The sequence below is a fragment of the Rattus rattus genome, chromosome 2 (assembly GCF_011064425.1).
Source record: "Rattus rattus isolate New Zealand chromosome 2, Rrattus_CSIRO_v1, whole genome shotgun sequence".
NCBI classification, from domain to species: domain Eukaryota; kingdom Metazoa; phylum Chordata; class Mammalia; order Rodentia; family Muridae; genus Rattus; species Rattus rattus.
The window spans coordinates 24,829,142-24,846,626 of record NC_046155.1 but is presented as its reverse complement, the minus strand read 5'-3'; the positions used below and the strand labels follow the sequence as shown (position 1 = coordinate 24,846,626).

The following is a 17,485-nucleotide window of genomic DNA, read 5'->3' as shown; positions in this document are numbered from 1 at the left end:
TGCTTTCATATTGGGGTGGCATCAGATCATTTGCCTGGAGTCAAAAGATCTAGGGGCCTCTTCCCGTGTTACAGCACTGAACCAGTTTCAACCATTTCCTTTCTCCTCCATAATCAGAGAAGTGGCCAGGACCACATCTGAGGATTTTTAGGTCCCTGAGTGACTAATGACTATTAACAAAGGAACATTTTATTGCCGAAGAAGTCATTTCGGGGATAGACATGAGGAGAATCATTGGCAGAAGACTGATGAGAGCAACAGTGATTCTGGAGGGCAGGCAGCACTCAATCCCTAGGACCCAATGGTAGACAGAGAGAAGCAACTGCCAAAAGTTGTCCTCTGACCTCTACACACGCACTGTAGCACTTGTATACATACCCCACCGGCACAAACAAACATACAATAACAAAATATCATAAAAAATAAACAAGTGTGTACCGTCATAAGACACTAGCACTAAGGTTTTATTTAGTAATCATATTCAGAATCATTCAACTCTACCGTAAGAGGAATCATAAGATTTTTATGGTGGTTGATGCTTTCCAAAGCACTTTTTGCATAGTTTCTGATGCGATGCTCCCAGCCACCCTATAGGCAAGGCTGTATTATTTCTCATCCGAGTTAGGAAACTAAGGCTTAGAGGGCTTAAACGATTTACTCAAGACCACCAGCTAGCAAGTGGCCAAGCCAGAATTCTAGCCTGGGTGTATCTGGTTGCTATTCCTGAACCATATCCAAACTGCCTGCACACAGTAAATCAAAGAGGGACACATGCGAGGGAGAAAAGCATGTTCCTTGGTGTTCGGATGCTGGCTGGGTATTTGTGTAGAGATTGCTGCATGTCATACGTGATGTTGCAACAGACCTAGAGTGGGCCAGACCCTGCTCTCAGCATTGAGGTGTGCGTTGCAGGCAAATTGGAGGCAACAACTTTTATCACCCTGCCCCATGACTTACCCTGCCTGCTAAAATAGACAGGTACCTCCCCTATGTCTGTTTGTTTGTCGTGGCTGTGTCATTGAGATAGTTTAGCTACTATAGCTGCTGTGGCGACAGAGCAGTCTTTCATGGGAGTTCTGGGAATTCCTTAGACTAGTGTTCTAAAAATTAAAAACTGGCATGTAAGCTCAGTCCAGGCATCTGCGGATGAGGCAGAGGACTCATGGAGCAGACACGATTGCAATGGTCCAGACTGACAACAACATCCAACTTACCCAGAAGAGACACTACATCCCAGTGCCCCAGGGATTCCCCATACAAATTCAATCACCATGTCTAGGCCCAGGGCCTAACACTATTGTTTTGCAAGGACAATCCTCTCTCAGCTAATCCCAGTATGCAGCAAAGTTCACAGACTTCTCACAATTTCACAGCCAGGAAGCCACACTGCCTCAACTTTAATGCCTTAGACAAACTCGCTTTCTCTTAGGACATTGTAGAAGTGAAGAATGGGCTGGTAAATATCAGAGCTGCCATGTTTGTAGCACACTGGTGATTGCTATCTATAACTGTTCAGGTGGAGCCCTTAGCTCCCCGTTCCCCACAAAGAACCTGCATTTGTTTTTGTTTGCCTAAAGATGGAGGATCTTTCAGTGTCTGTTTGGTGAGGTCCCTGGCATTGTCACTCCAGGTATTGAACATGTAGTGACATTACTTATCAAGTTTCTATGGAGAGTCCACTCTATGCCTGGCATTGTCCTGACTCTGTAGCTAAAATAGAAGTAAACAGAGTATGTGAGTCTCTCCCTCCCAGAGCTAATGAATGACCTGAAGACAAAACACAGTAGGTCAAACGCTTCAGTGTCCAGTTGCCATGGGAACTTGTTTTTTATTCATTTGCTCTGGGCCTTGTCTGTCCGAGAGGATTTATGGCAACAGAAACACATAATGAAGCCGTTAGGATATAAATAAGAAACAGAGATCAAGACTGGGGAGTGTATAAATTAGAGCACCAAGGGCAGAAGAAGAAAAACTCATAGCTTCACAAGTCATGGAGAGCCACTTGGACTCAGCTTCAAGTTTAGTGTTAGGTGCCTGGCAGCCATATTGAGCGGGGAAATATGGTTAGTTACATAGTGTTTCCTGTCAGAAAGCTAAAGACAACCGGTTCCCTGGGGAAGGAAAGGCTTTCAAAACACTTGGCTTCTGAGAGAGAACCTAACATCTAGCTTTATACCGCCTTGAACGATATTCCTGCAGGACTGTGAAGGCGGACGGAGATAAGACAGTGTGGTGTTGCAGTCTGCACTAAGAGCAAGAATGGCAAACTAAGGTTCCGTTCATCAGATGTACGTACAGCAGGAGTAGGTGGTCAGATTTGGGAGGTAGTCCAGGCGCATCCACAGTTGGAACACCTGGGAAATAGAGGGTGGGACCCCGATGATAATCTTCATTGTCGTCATTTCTCTCCGCTGAAATTTTGATATGGCATCTGGCCACAATTTTTTGTTTTCTGCTCTAAGGTTGAAGGGTAAATATTCCAGGCTGTGTAAATGATGTAATTGTTTATACCCGAGGCCAGCAGATGCTTTTTGTAGAGAACTATATAATAAATATTTTAGGCCTTATACACTAAGTGATCTCTGCCACAATTATTAATCTCTCAAACTATAGTGTAGAAATAGCCACTGGCAATTTCTAACTGATTGGGCATGGCTGTGTCCTGATAAAATTTGATTTAAAAAGGGGTGAGGGGTGGACTGACAAATTTTACCTATAGGTAGTCTGTTCCCAACATCTGAAACAACCTAAGAAAAACAACAATAAAAACAAAGGGGAAACATATTATTGTTATTTTTTTTTTTTGGTGAAATAAAGAAATGCTAAGAAGCTAGGAAAGTATTGTTTAATTGTGACTCTGGCCTTACTGTTCTATTCAGAATAAAAATGATTCATGCTGGAAAGAACATGGCTCATGTTTGGACTGCAAATTTATTATGTTTATTGGAAGAAACATGCATACCTCAAGATAATCTAATTCGACTACACATAAAAATAGCACTCATATGGGGTAGTAGCTCTGTTTCTTGTCCCTAAGACCAATCAATACCTAAGAAGAAGCAACTTAAGGGAGGAAGTTTGATTTTGGATCACGGTTGCCGGAGATACAGTCCATCATGGCGGGGAAGGCATGATAGCACGCACGCAAGGCTACTTGCTGGGGAATGCTGGTGCCCTGATTTCTTTTTCCCTTTTCCTATTTTAATTAGTTGGGATCAAAGCCTATAGGATGGTGCCACCCACAGGTAGAGTGGATCTTTCCTCCTCAGAGAATCACCTCTGGAAACACTCTCACAGATGCATTGAGAAGTATGCCTCTTAGGTAATTCTAAGTTAGTCAAGTCAACAATGGATGTCAGCCTTACACGTGGATATGGCATTGTAATGTAAGGGTAAGAGGGTTCTGAAAAATCTTGCATTCCATGTAGAAACAGAATTGTGATGGTGCTTGCCTGTACTGCCTTCTCAAACAACACTGATTCCCAGTTGAGCCCTTATGGTTGGTGCACTAGGAAAGAGAGATGGTATGAACTGTTCCCAGAAGGTGGATATATGTTATTCACTCCATTACTACCTTTGCAAGGTCAAAATCTCTTCCTTCCTACTTATTTCTAATGGTCTTCTATGTCTGTGGCATGCAGTATAGCCAGAGGGAGAGATTTTATTTATAAAGGCTTAGTTATGAACTTATTACAAACTGATGATTCAATATGACCTGAAATCTGTATATACCTCCTAACTGGCCTAAACAAACCCAGGAGGTTCATTGTGTGAGGCAAGCTATCTCAAAGACTTGAGCCTGGGAAAGGACTGGAAAGAGTAGCCCCAAGTTATTTGGCACTTGTAAAGAAAGGTGCGTCAAGTATTCTTAGGCTTAGAATTGCTTTTAATCAACTAATAGATAAACTATACCTAGTTCTGGGAGCTGTCAGTCATGTACTGGTGTGCCTGCCCCATATTGTGTCAACGAGAATGTAGGCTTAGACATCAGTAACAGGTTTGAAAGCATCGGTGAAAACATCATTGTGAGCATAGCTGTGGGACTTCCAGGGGTCTGTGGTCAGTTTGAATGTAGTTTTGCAGCAGGTAGGAAATTCATTCTTTTGTTCCATTTGTGGTTTGGTTGACTGTTCCGCTCTCTAGTGGCAAAAGCTAAGAAACAGGCTTTGATGATTGAAATAGATGACTCCGGGTTATGAAAAACATGCATTGTGTCTTTGCCTTTATATACCTAGGACATAGCCTAGTGCTTACTCCAAAGGGACACTTTTGGGTGTTAGTCCAATAAATAAAACTAGGACTTGGTTGCCTGATTCCCACTGGTTTGTGTTAGACACTTCTAGAAGAAACAAAAGCTTTGTGTCTGGGATTTGAGACAAAACTTTAAAAGGCGGAAAGCCATGCTGATGGGATCAGATGCCCTCCTGTATCAGATGTGGTCAGGTATGAGATGGGGTAAGAAACTCTCAATTAGATTTACATAGCAGGAATGGTGTCGTTTTAGTAATGGACATATCATAAATAGCAGGACTAGGGGCCAGGGACATTTTAATGATAATTTATTTATGGAAAATGTCTGACATCAAGGTCACCTAAAACTTTTTTAAAAAGTAGCAACCACCTCTTCTGGGCAGTAGAGTAGAGCTAACCCTGGTGAGCCAAGGGCATGAAGGAAGGGGAGATGACTTTGCCCCTTGCCTCCAGCACTGAGTGAGCTAGCCAGGGCAGAGATGAATGAATTATCATAAATCATCCTGGTGATGAGGATGCAGGAGAACTTGCAGGCTGACTAACTCAGCTACTTCTCAGGTCCATATCCAGGGCTTGGGTCGGTCCACTGCAACATCTACCCCATTTATGATCTCCTGGAGCACACAAAAGGTTTAGCCCTGTAGATCCAAAGCAGCAGGATCTCCATAACACAGGGCAACAGCAAGATATCCAAGAGGAATCCCAGTGAGGATGCAGTACTGATGGTAGAGCAGAAACCAGAGGCCTCAAACCAGACCAATGACTCATTGCAATGGACATTTGCAAGCAAAGAACACTGTGACATACTACACACTCTGACATACTACAGTTCCCATGGCAAGATTGTATTTTCTTTCTTTTGGGGAGGGGCTGCAAGGGTGGAGGGCAGATATGAAGGGACTGGGAGATGAGTGGGATTGGGGTACATGATGTGAAATTCACAAAGAATCAATAAAAGGTTAAAAAAAAAAGTAGCAACTGGCAGACACCTATTTCTCCTCTTTCTTCCACTGGTCGCTCCAAATACTTTACTGATCAGACTTACTTTATTAGCTGATTTATATTCCATCAGAAGTCAGAATATGATCTTATGACCATAAAAATATGGTCATATTTTAACTATCCCTATTACTAATGAGAAAAAATACATAGAATAGGGATGTGATGTTCTAGGCTAAAAATGTGAATGTTGGACAGCACTCACTGCATCTGGTTATAGCTCTGTCTGTCCCCAAACTGGGGATAGCACTTCTAGGTAACAAAGCAATGGTCGTCTGAGAGGGTGGAATGATACTCACAGCCTGTGAGGGATGAGGTGGCAATCCTGAGTTAGAACCCATTGTAGGGTTCAATCTCTGTGAGAATAGGGAAGGGAAAAAGCTAAGCCAAAGAGTATATGGAGATAACCGTACCCTTAAAATGAAATGCTTCTACTTAGCATGTTGGTGCACACATGTAATACTAGCTCTTATAAGTTGGGGACAGGGTCTTGGGGACAGGGCCAGCTTGGGTGACATAGCAAGACTCAGTCTAAAACAGGGGAGTGGGCAGCACTCTTTTTTGCAACTTTTGCAAAAATTTTGCACCCAGTTTATTGCAAACTTTTTATTGCAATAGATAATTTGCATAATGCCTAATGCAACCAGGTTTGGAAGGGTCACACCCTGGCTTCGGGAACATTTATTAGATAACGTCCTGTCCCTGTCCTCTCTACTATTTTTTCAAGTCTAGTATCACTGGACCCAGAAAGTCTAAGCATATGTTCACAGTTGGGCCCTTCAGCATCTGCCAACGTTAACCACAAAACAACAGAAATAGAATCAAGAAACAAATGGCTAACCTCAAGTAGCTTTGGGTCTACCACAGTGTTGTGCTTGGGTGAGCATCCAGAGCCAACTGTAAACAGGCATGACCCTGATGGGCTTCAGGGTATGGAACTATTCCGATTTCTGCAGCATGTATTAGATACCACCGCCGCTGAATTCACTTGGTAACTGGGCCATTTGCTATGTTCTTTGCCTCAGGGCCTGAGGATCATCTTTTCGGATGCATCACGGCTCATATTCCGGCTCAGTTCCTCCAGTGGTGTTCGGGCCACCATCAGACTGTATGCGGAGAGCTACGAGAGGGATCCCAGCGGTCACGATCAGGAACCACAGGTACAGGATCAGAGCTGTGCTCTTGGCACCGTACATGTGTCTTCCCCTTTAGAGCACCCCATAGGCCTTTGAAAGGACATATTGATTACGTTAATGTGAAGCAAGTTGTGTGTGACCCCAAACAAATGTAATGCATTCATTGAAGTATGGATCTTTTCTGTGGATCTATGCCAGTTTCAGGACAGGATTTCCCAAACAACTTGTCTTCCTTCAATGTTCTGGGTGCTAAAAAGGAAAAGGCGCATTGTATACATAAGAAAAGTTGAAGTCAAATTTGTTGGATCCTTTATTGTACACACATAACTTATCGATCTTTGGGTGTTAGGAAAACCCTGAATTTGGACCATGGCATTGAGGTGTCCATACAAACACCACTCTGGGCTTCCTCTCTCAAACTGAGGAGAGGAACACTCATGCCTGTTTCAGCACAAACCACTGTACCTCTGCACTGACTAACACTGCAGACAGACTGGCCAACAGAAAGAACCCACTCTGCCTTTGAGTGCATCAGATGCTCCTGACTCCATGGTCTTCCTTTAGATCTTGTTTTGAATGTGCTCCCTAGGGTTAAAACATTAGCCACACTTCCTTTTGGAAAAGTGGAAGGGGAGAAATACAGGCTATTTCTCATTCTATGGTTATTCAGAATTTCCCACTATAATCTGTCATCATGGGGCAACCCCCTTCTCTATTAGTAGTTCAGTCTATTCAGGACACCTTGCTTTGGGGAATCTCAAAGAACTTGGTCATCACTGTGTTATGAATTCTTCTACCTACTCTCAGAACTCAAAGACCTGTAGGAGCAAAATCATCCCAGATGGAGAAGTAGAGGCCCAAGAGGCATTCTCAGAGTGACAGGGGCATGAGTAAGGCAGAGCCCATGCTCAGCGTTTAGTCTAGCCTTTCCTCTCAGGATTATGAGATTTCCATGCCTGAGGTTGGGGGCAGCAGTCATGCTTTGCCAAAAATAATTTTTCGGTGAGCACATTTCAACCAAGATAGTACCAAGACATGCAAGAATTAGATGGAGACTTACGTTGTCTTTCCGAATAAAACTGTCTGCTACACCTCGAGTTGAGAACGGGGAAGAAAGGCAGGAGCTGCACACTCGGCGGGGAATGATTTTCCTGGCCTCCATACCTCTGAGTCATTCTGACTTGAGACTTATTTTTTTTTCTTAGCATTTTCCCCCCTATTTGCACAGGTCAAGTGGTTAAGACACTTGCTTATTTTTTTTACTTACTTCCCATGCTAGGCTTCTTCCAGGGCATTAGGCCTTCTATATACAAATGAGGTTCCAAGGTGGTCCATAAAAAGCAAATGGCATTTCTGACACAGGTTTTTCTTGAAGCCAAAAATCCCCCAGAGGCCTGCTTTTAGATGGTTGTGTGGGTAGGCAAAACATAAACAGGACTTGTTTTAGTTCCCATTACTGCCTATTTTCCACCCTGTTGGTTTACAAATTTGCCAGTCCGAGTGAGGAAACCCTTTCTTGGTGTTGCTTTTCAGATCTCAGTCATTTTCTCCTCTTCCAATACAAGCAAGAGTCTTTCCCCAGGCCCAACTCGATGGGGCTGAGTACATTTATTTTAGCACATGATCTAGCTAAAAGTTCTGTATTAAAATAGAATTCCTGATTAAAATAGCACATAGCATTGACTCACTGACTGAAGCCCTATTGCATAATACATTGGAATCATGATATAATAGTCAAGATTTAAAAGAATTCTAACCTCATAAGGGAAGGAGGGGTAGAGTAAAGGGGAAGGGGGGAGAAGGGGAAGAGGAGAGGGGAGGAAAAGGGGAGGGAGAGAAGTCAGGCACAGTGGCTTACCCACATTAATCACTGTTTAGATCCATCTAGGCCCTTCCATGGAGGTTTTAAGGCTTCAGGGAAATGTTGCTTCTTGGCACAAACGGCTCTTTCCTTCTAAGAATTCCAAGAGGAAGAGGCATTGGTTAACCATTAGCAGAGATAAAGATATGACACCGTGAAGCTGCTGGGTCACTCCTGACAAGCGGCTTAAAAGGCAAGGACTGGTTTGTTCATCCTTAGAGTCTACAGCTTCACTTCTGTCACATGGATTGCAGCGAACACATCTCTGTGCGAGAGTGCGTGCATATATGCACAAGTGCGCGTGCACACACACACATACACCACACACAACACACACACATCACATGCACACACCACACACACACACACACAGCACACACACAACACACACACACACACACACACACAGAGGCACACACAACAACACACACACACACACCACACACACACACACACCACACACACACACACACACACACACACACACACCCCCCACACACACACAACACACACACCACAACACACACACACACACCACACCCACACACCCACACACACAGACACACACACCACACACACACAAACACACACACACACCACACACACACACACACACCACACACACACACACACCTCACCTGTCCTCTCTAGTCTACAGTTCTGTTAAGTAACTGTGTATGTTTAACCCACCCCAATGCTGTAGGGTTCTGGTCATTCGTAGGAGAACAGCGTTCCCTTCAGTTCCTTTATTGGTATCTATTTCACTTTGCACATGAATTGTTTCTTTCTCCGACATTTAAAGAACAAGAACGAGGCAGCTTTAAACATCCAGACTTGTTACCCGGAGGAGGAAGTGTTCAAATTAACCTAGTGATTTCACTAGGAAACCCAGTGATGTAATCAGTAGTCCTGCTACTCCCCACAGCTACTCAACCCTACAGCTAGAGTTTTGGCTGTGTCTTTTGTAGAGGTGACGGTGTTGCTTGTTTTAAGTTGATGTCAAGTAATCACCGTACCTACAGCAAACTGTTTAAAACTAGTGTATTCATGCAGCTCTGGTTGGTGGTGAGGGAAGGAAGGAAGGACCTGAGGAAGGCCCTGGGAGGGGAGGTGGTTTGCACAGCTTTGGTCTTTGCTATATTCAGAAAGTCCTGCCAAGGGAAGATGTTGAAATATGACATAGTTTCCAAACACAGTGACTTTAATTTTACTGGCAATCAGGCCTCTAATGAGCTCTCAAACCAGCTGGTGGGAATTTGTAAAAAGGGTTGGGCTGAAATGATTTAAATTCATAGGTAACTAGAAACAATATGGCCGTTCCCATATTCCTTCCTTCTCACTTCTCATCTGGATTGCCAAACATTCTGTTCACTTTCTTCCCTTGTCCTCAGAAGCCTATGGGTGGAGTAGTTTAATGCACAAAAGACAGCCAAAGGGAAAAGGAAGATGGCTTTAGGAAGGACTAGGTTAATCAGAGAATGAAGGTCAGCTTGGGACTTATCAAGATGTAACCACACCCTAGCCCGTTCCAACCTTGGGAAGGAGCCAATACTCTGGAACCTTCCTTGAAACTAATGACTGGATGTGTTTCTGATTATCTACACCCAGCAGAAGAGCACCTAAAGCACCAGGAGTTTCTGTGTTTGTTTTGTTTAATTCGTGTGTCAAACCTAAGCACACCTACCGTTTTGTTCTCACAGTCCTTATAATAATTTATAGTTCAGAAATAGACAGTGCACAGCCATGTTTTTGTGTATGGAGCGGATGTCCAGGCCGGGGCTCTTTTGAGAGTGAAGGTATCAATTAATGCTTATGTTGAGATTGCCCATCATCCACTGGCCGTGTGGTTACTCCACCTACATACTGCCATGCTGTTGTAGAACTGCATATCTTCTTAGGGTGGGGGCTTCTGAGAAACAGGTAAGGAGGGAAGAGTTAGGTCAGAGAAGTTCAGCCCAGACTGTCATCAGAGCCACTTGGAAAGACCTACAGAAACATTGACAACAGACCCACGTTTAGAGATTCCGTTTCCAGAGTCGGGACTTGAGATTTGTCAAGATGCTTCTAACCTTGGTTTTTTGACTGTATCAGTTAAGCAATGTGCCAGGCTCCATCCTAGATACTTAAGTACTCTGTTTCTGTGATCCTTCACTTCACTGCCCCCTGGTGGGATTATTGTTAACCCCACTGGTTGGAAATAAGACCACTACCACAACTTTGTGCCAAATTTGAAGCAAGCTTTAATTAAATACTGGCCAGGAGGATGGATGCTGGTCAGGCATGCTCTCGGGTTCCCAGGAAATGGCCTGAGTCCCATTTGGCAGGGGTTTTGAAAGGCAACCCTATAAGGCCTCTGTATTTTCCATCAGGTCCAGTCAGAGGCAAGCCTGCAGCCTACATTGATAAAGCACAACTGGCGGGGTTGGTTCAACAAACTTGCTTAGGGGAGTGAAAACATGTGGCTTGTTATTTCCCAAGAACTACAGTTCCCAGCATTCCCCCTATCTTATCCTTGGACAAGCGGGGCCTACAGGTTAATGCCACAATTATCATCCAGTTTTCCAACTGTGGAAACCCTGAAAGGGAGTTGTTTCTTTCCATGGACCATTTCTGGATTGCTTTTGTTTTAAGAAAGACTTCATGTCAGACAAATCGTTAAGTCCAAAGGGGTGCGGATTTCTCACCCGAGCTTGAGTTCGATGTATCGTCTGGAAGTTTAGTTCAATTTTATTAAGAGGTTTGCCTTCAAAGCCAGAGGATTCTACGTTCATCGATTCCCTGAGCCTCTATCATCAACTGGGTCCCACAAACTCAGTAAAATTCAATGCAGTCTCACCTGACCTCAGGAAAGGGCTCCAGTGGACTGTAACTAGTATGTTCCAGAAGTTACAGCTCAGGGATGGCCAAGGAAGACCTGTGCAGGGCCAGTTATGGGGGTCGGGGGAGAGTGAGGAGGATCCGTTCCCTCTAATAATACCCTTCCCCTCCACAACAGCTCAGTGCCGCTCTAGTGCGCACCTTCCCATGGGTTCTCCCAACCCTCTTCAGGGGCGTCATGGAGGCTTCATTACTAAAATTTGATCGATAAAGCCAACGCCCTCAACGATTGTTGAGATCATCCTAGGAGTCAGGGAGTCACAAATTCAAACTGTCTAACCGCATGGGTGTGTCCTTGTCAGACAGCTCCCAAAATGAACATACAGTGAGAGTATAAAGATGCATGTGGGTGGAGTAAATCAGTATAAATGCTTATCACCCAGGAAATCCCAACAGTGTTAAATCTATGCCAGGAACACAAGCATATATGGGTTTTGCCATTTTAGACACAGAAATATGGGCAAATGACGAGATTTCTTCCCCTTACTTTATATCAGCCACAAGTAGCTTTTTACAATGTTATTGAAAGAATAATGTTCTAAATGCATGCTGGTTGTGTTTTATAGCTCACAAATAGTCTGGAATTATTAGTTGAAAACCTGAAGGATAGAATTAGAGATAGAGATATTTATGATGTAGGAGTCGGGGAACATGACAGACTTCAAAATGACACAAAACGCCATTACTTAGCTGATGTGATGAAAACGTGTGTGAATGCGAATGTATATACATGTGTATTTGTATGTCTGAGGAAGAGAGCGAGAACACGGTTTTAGAGTCATATGTTAAGCATATATAATAAATCCACAAGCAGAGACTTCATTTTTCCCTTTCTTCTTAGAATTTAGTATGTGTGGCTGTAATGTGGCCCAGAGCATGAGGGAGAATTGATGCAGAGAGAGTTTAGAGAAGAAACACATGGCGAAAGAGTTGGGCTATAAACTCTATGGCCAATTTAAGGAGCTGGCTCATTTCCTTGGAAGAGACAGATGACCCAGACATCTTCAGAAATTTAAAAATAATACGAGGTGGCGACAGATGACCAGCTGTTCGCCAGGGCTAATGAATATGAAATTTGAGGAAATAAACTGGAGCTGTAGGGGAAGAGGTTCAGATTGACTGTCTGGGCTGTTTCTCAACAGCGACTTTCCCACCAGCCCAGTTAGCATAGCCAGTTTGAGCTTTTTTGGAAACCTCTATAATCGTGAAGATTCACGTAATAATTTTAAAATATGGGCAAGGATGCAGAGATCGGATAAAATAATGCTTCAAAGCATGTTTTCAGTCTTAAAATGTTAATTCTGGTGAAAGAGAGGGAGAGGGAAGAGGGAGAGAGAGAGAGAAGGAGAGAGGGGGAGAGGGGGGAGAGAGAGAAAGAGAGGGAGAGAGAGAGAGAGAGAGAGAGAGAGAGAGAGAGAGAGAGAGAGAGATCATGTTCAAGCTACTGGGTGGGTTAGATTTCCCTCTAGTGGTGTAGAAAACAACTGACCACCTTTCACAAATCTCCCACTTGAAGCAGAATTAATCTTTCAATAAAGAAAATAGTTAAGTACATTTTATTGTTGTTGTTGTTACTGTCTTGTTTGTCTATGGTGTGTGAGTGTGTGTGTGGGGGGGGTGTCCATGTTGGGTGATGGAGATCTAAAGGTCCTTGTGTTTGCACAGCAAGCGTTAACCCACAAAGCCATCTTCCCAGCTCTGTTGTCTAGGTTCTGTTATATTTCTGCTGGCTTAGTTGAGTTACTTCCTGAGAAAAACCAAAATGCAATCAAGCAAACCATCAGACCCAAAATCCTCCCTTTTCTGGCCTTGAATTTGAAATCTGGACTCCAACTCAGTCATTCTGTTCGTTATTTCCCTGGTGTTGAGAGGCCTCCTTGGATAACCAAGAATCTGAGGACGTGTCAAACCTGCTTTGGGCTGGGAGCTTGGCTCATGTTTCCCAGGGTGTCACACACCAGTGCTCTCTAGAGTTTTGATGACAATGAGTCTTTTCCTGAAACCAGCCTTTGTGGTCAGACTATTCCTCAGGGTACTGCATGCGTCATGGCCCTGTCCACCCACACTGTGCACTACCCGGAACTTAAGAGAGGATTGACCCTGTCTATGCATGCCCCTCTGTCAGTCCTGCAGCAGGGCCGGGCCACATCTCCTTTACAGCAGTACGAACTGAAGAGACCCTCTTTCCAAACCTCATGACAGAATCTCCAGGTGTCAATCTGTCCAGAATAACCTAGTGGTTATAAGAGCAGAACATGGAAGAGCTGAACGTTAGGGCTTGACCTTGCTTTTGGGTCTGGGCTAGCTTAAGGTTTAGAAATCTTAAAGATTTTTAAAAAAATAAAAAATAAACGGGGCTGGGGATTTAGCTCAGTGGTAGAGCGCTTGCCTAGCAAGCGCAAGGCCCTGGGTTCGGTCCCCAGCTCCGAAAAAAAGAAAAAAGAAAAAACAAACAAACAAACAAAAAAATGAGACATGATGCTCTCATTTGACACATGTAGTTCAAAACAAAAGCAGAACTGGCTTCTAAAGGAGTGAAGGAAATATAACCATCTGGTGCTATCCTGCTTTTTTAAAATTAAGATACAACTCTACACAGGTTTAAGTTGAGCCCCTGTGTTGCTGTGTCCCAAGTCCATGTTTAACCGGTTGTTGGTTAACCCTGCACTATTTACGTCTACAAATCATCAAATCTTGCTGGATCTTGTTTACTCAGCCTCGGAAAGCATGAATGAATTTGTGCTGGTCATTCAAGTACAGGTCACTAGTCACAGCTCCTCTTGCCAGATGATAGGTTAGACAGGCTTCAGTCAGCACAATTGGCTTTTCTAATAACATCTTTAGTCCAGCCCAGCTAGACAGCACAACAAAATTTCACCACCTTTTCATAGAAAGCTGCACAAGTAAATTGTTGGCTGTGTTCAAAAACAGAAGTGTATCCCAGAAAGTGGATGCTAACAGGGAACTGGTCAGTGGCTGAGACCTTTGACGGAAAGCCCCAGACTTGATGTAACCAGCTGGCACCTGGAGAGGGCCCTACTAGGCTTTACCTTGTACACCAGCGTGCGACAGCACCCACTGTCAGAGCAGAGATCAGCTGGCTCAACTCTCCTTAGACTCCTGGCTGGTTTTATGGTTGCCATCTCAGTGCTGTATCGAGACATCGTGTGCAAGATAAACAACAGGGAGTCCCTTGTTCTCGTTTTTTGCCTCCTAGTAATGCTGGAATCTAAGAGGAGCTCAGAGTGGTGGTGGTGATGGTGAGGCGAGGGGGGGGGTGTATTTTGATGGCAGAATGCCTAAGTCTTGAGAAGAAGGAAAGCAAAGAGTAATGACGTTCAGGTTGGAGTTTGGAATGGGAGAGGCTCAGAACTGAGCCCATCTATTGGTAGAAATTGTCACGTGCGACACTGTTTGGTTGGCTGGAACCTGTGTACTCCATGCTTCATGGCTTAGCAATTAAAGTTAGATGAGACTGAAGTGGAAACTTAAGGGCTCTTTGAAAAGTCAGTTGTGTCAGCTGGTGTTTTGCTGGGGCAAACACTTGTGAAGGAGTGTTCTCCTGACGCAGACATGAGTGAAAGGATGTTCTGCTAAAACAGACATGTAAAAGGACATGTGATAAAGGATTCTTTGCTAACAGCAAGCATGTATTGGTCAGCCTTACATTGTATAGTTGAGTTCCATTTGTCGGGACTCCATAGAGAGAAACTCACCAAAAACCTTCTGGTGGTGTGCTGCAGTTTCTTGCTGCTTCTGTGGACTCAGGCTGATTGGCAGAGTGATGTCAGGTGAGACAGACACACATGCTGAGGCAAGACCTATGGAGGACACGTGATGTTTGGAGACAGTATAAATAGGACTCGATGGATGGTGATGGAGACTGAACTTGGCTTGCTTATAGAGCTAGCTGTGGAACACTGGTGGGTCTCTGGTCTTCACTTCGCTGAGAGAGGCACAGCCGAGAACTTCTCCTGGCCTCCCTCTGGGTCCCTCCAGGTCCCTCCGGTGACTGGAGCTGAGGCTGAGGCCTGGCTGGCTCTGCTAGGCAGTGCCACTGCTGCTGTTTCATGTTTGCTATTCTGACTCGACTAAACCGGACTTCTGGTGGATCTGTGAATTGTTTGCGAGTGGATCGAGCTGCCACCGCCTGCTGACCTGTGAACTGAACTGCCCATTTCCAGACAACACAGATGGGAGTTGCTCCAAGGAACCTTTCTAAACAGGTCCACTCCCCCTCCCCTTATCCTTTCTTTTCCACTATCTCTGGTGGGAGATGGGCTAGCAGGGAGGTTAAAGCATTTAAGAATCATCATTAAAAGTAGTTTTGAAAAAATTAAAGTTACATGAGACCATGAGAGTGGCTTAAAATGATGGTTCTATTATTGCTGGATATGGAAGGGCCAGCAAATCGGGCGAGAACTACCAGTGACCCAGTGGTTTATTACTCACTGTCCTGAAGAGGAGAGGACACACATGCCCCACAAGATCACACGGAATGTACATGGGGACAGCTGGGAGGCAGAAGAGGCAAAGGGAAAGCTTCAGCTGATGTCTCTATTAATTTTCTGTGATAAATGGGGACTAGGCCAGGCAGGCGAGTTCAGGATTGATTAGTTCAAATAATTCCAGGGAACTCTGTTCTGGAACACAGGTCCTGTCCCTACTTGCCTTGTATCTAGCTTTAGGAGATGCAGGGCAGGAAAATAGTGGCCTAGTTATGAAATTAATGAAGGAAGTCACTGGCCTGCAAGTGGAGGGCACTCCAGAGAGGCCCTGAGATATCAAAGAATTGGAATAAATAGATGAGCTGAACACAGAGAGAAAATGGTAAAGCCAGCCAGTTCTTCGGGTGGCTAAAATTTGGAAAGATTCTCCCACAAAGGCCTTTTTTCATTTTTTTTTTATAACATATTGTCAGAGTCAGATTGCCGGTCTGTGGATCAGAGGTCAAGTCAGAGGTGTGGTTTCAGCTGTTTCTTCCATTTCCCAGGTCCATGAGACCGCATAGCTGAGCTTGTTTGAACGTCTGTCATTCTCTCAGTTAATCAGAGCATTCAGATGCCTTTCATTTTGGGGGGATTTTTACAGTAACACGGACTGTGGAGATGGCTCAGTGGTCAGACCACTGGCTGCTCTTCCAGAGGACCAGGGTTTAATTCCCTGCACCCACAAATGCAGCTCACAGTATCTCCAGTTCTGGGGGGATCTGATACCCTCACACAGACATACATATGGACAAAATATTTACGCACATTTAAAAAATAAATCATTTGTAATAATGTGAAAATCTGATTATTCCTATAAACAGCTTGCCCAATTCATGGCTCATGAATTTGCTTAAATGCCAGTTTTCATTATTGTTCCTTTTATTATTATTATTATTATTATTATTATTATTATTATTATTATATTATCATTATTATTAACAGTATGGACAAGATTCTGCTCACATGAGGATAAAAGATTCTCATGATACTTAGTAACTTTTTTAAAAAATGGGAATAACCTGTGATTAGCGTCTAACTGGGTCTAAGGAGGCTTCCCTTGGAGCCATAACCTGGCTCTTACAAGAGGTCTTCAGCCCTTCTGCATTCTTTTCATACTGTGCTATGGGGAAGGTTTAGAACTGAACTTAAGTCTCTACTCGCTCACTTTTACCATCCTTTAGGGTTCCCATATCCATGGAGAGTGTGGAGCAAATTCACTGTCTTCCTGGCTTGGAGCAAGGTGCACTGAGTTGGGCTTCCAATAATCCGATTTCTCTAAGAGGCTGTGCCATCTGTAGGCCATTTCTAACCCATGCACATCAACACTAGAGCGGGTGGGAGATGGAGGGTGGGTTCATCAAAGGACAAATTTCTGAAGCCTCTAATGCTGGCTACCAGGCACGTGCTTGTTAAACTTACAGAGCTGAACAGAAAAATCAGTCTCCAAGAGCAGGGGCCAGCAAGCATACTCCATAAAGGTCCGTTAGTAAATCATAGGGCTTTGCTAACTGCATTCGTTTGCAAGAGCTGGTGTAACAGAGCACCACAGACTGGTGGCTTGAACAAGAGAAAGTCACCATGCCACAATTCTGGAGAGTTCAAGAGCGAGGTATCAGAAGGGTTGTTTCTTTCTAGTAGAGTGTTTTTCAACCCTTTGATATTTACAGTATTGAGTTACTATAGTAGCAAAATCACAGGAATAAGGTAGCAACCAAACAATTTTATGGTTGGTGAGTCACCACAACACAAGGACTGCTTTTAAAGGGTGGTAGCCTTAGAAAGGCTGAGAACCACTTATCTATTGGCTCTGAGGAAATGGACTGTGTAAGCCCTCCATTCTTGGTGTGAACACGGCAGTCTTCTCTGCCTCT

The 17,485-nt window shown here is 44.0% G+C and overlaps 1 protein-coding gene across 1 annotated transcript in view; it reads left to right on the top strand.

Moving 5' to 3' along the window:
• The window catches only part of Pgm5 (phosphoglucomutase 5), a 173,842-nt gene that overhangs the window by 142,116 nt on the left and 14,241 nt on the right, over positions 1-17,485 (top strand). Inside the window, exon 10 of the mRNA XM_032891741.1 lies at positions 6,276-6,410. Coding sequence (XP_032747632.1) covers positions 6,276-6,410 — 135 coding nt within the window. The remainder of the gene's footprint in view (positions 1-6,275; positions 6,411-17,485) is intronic.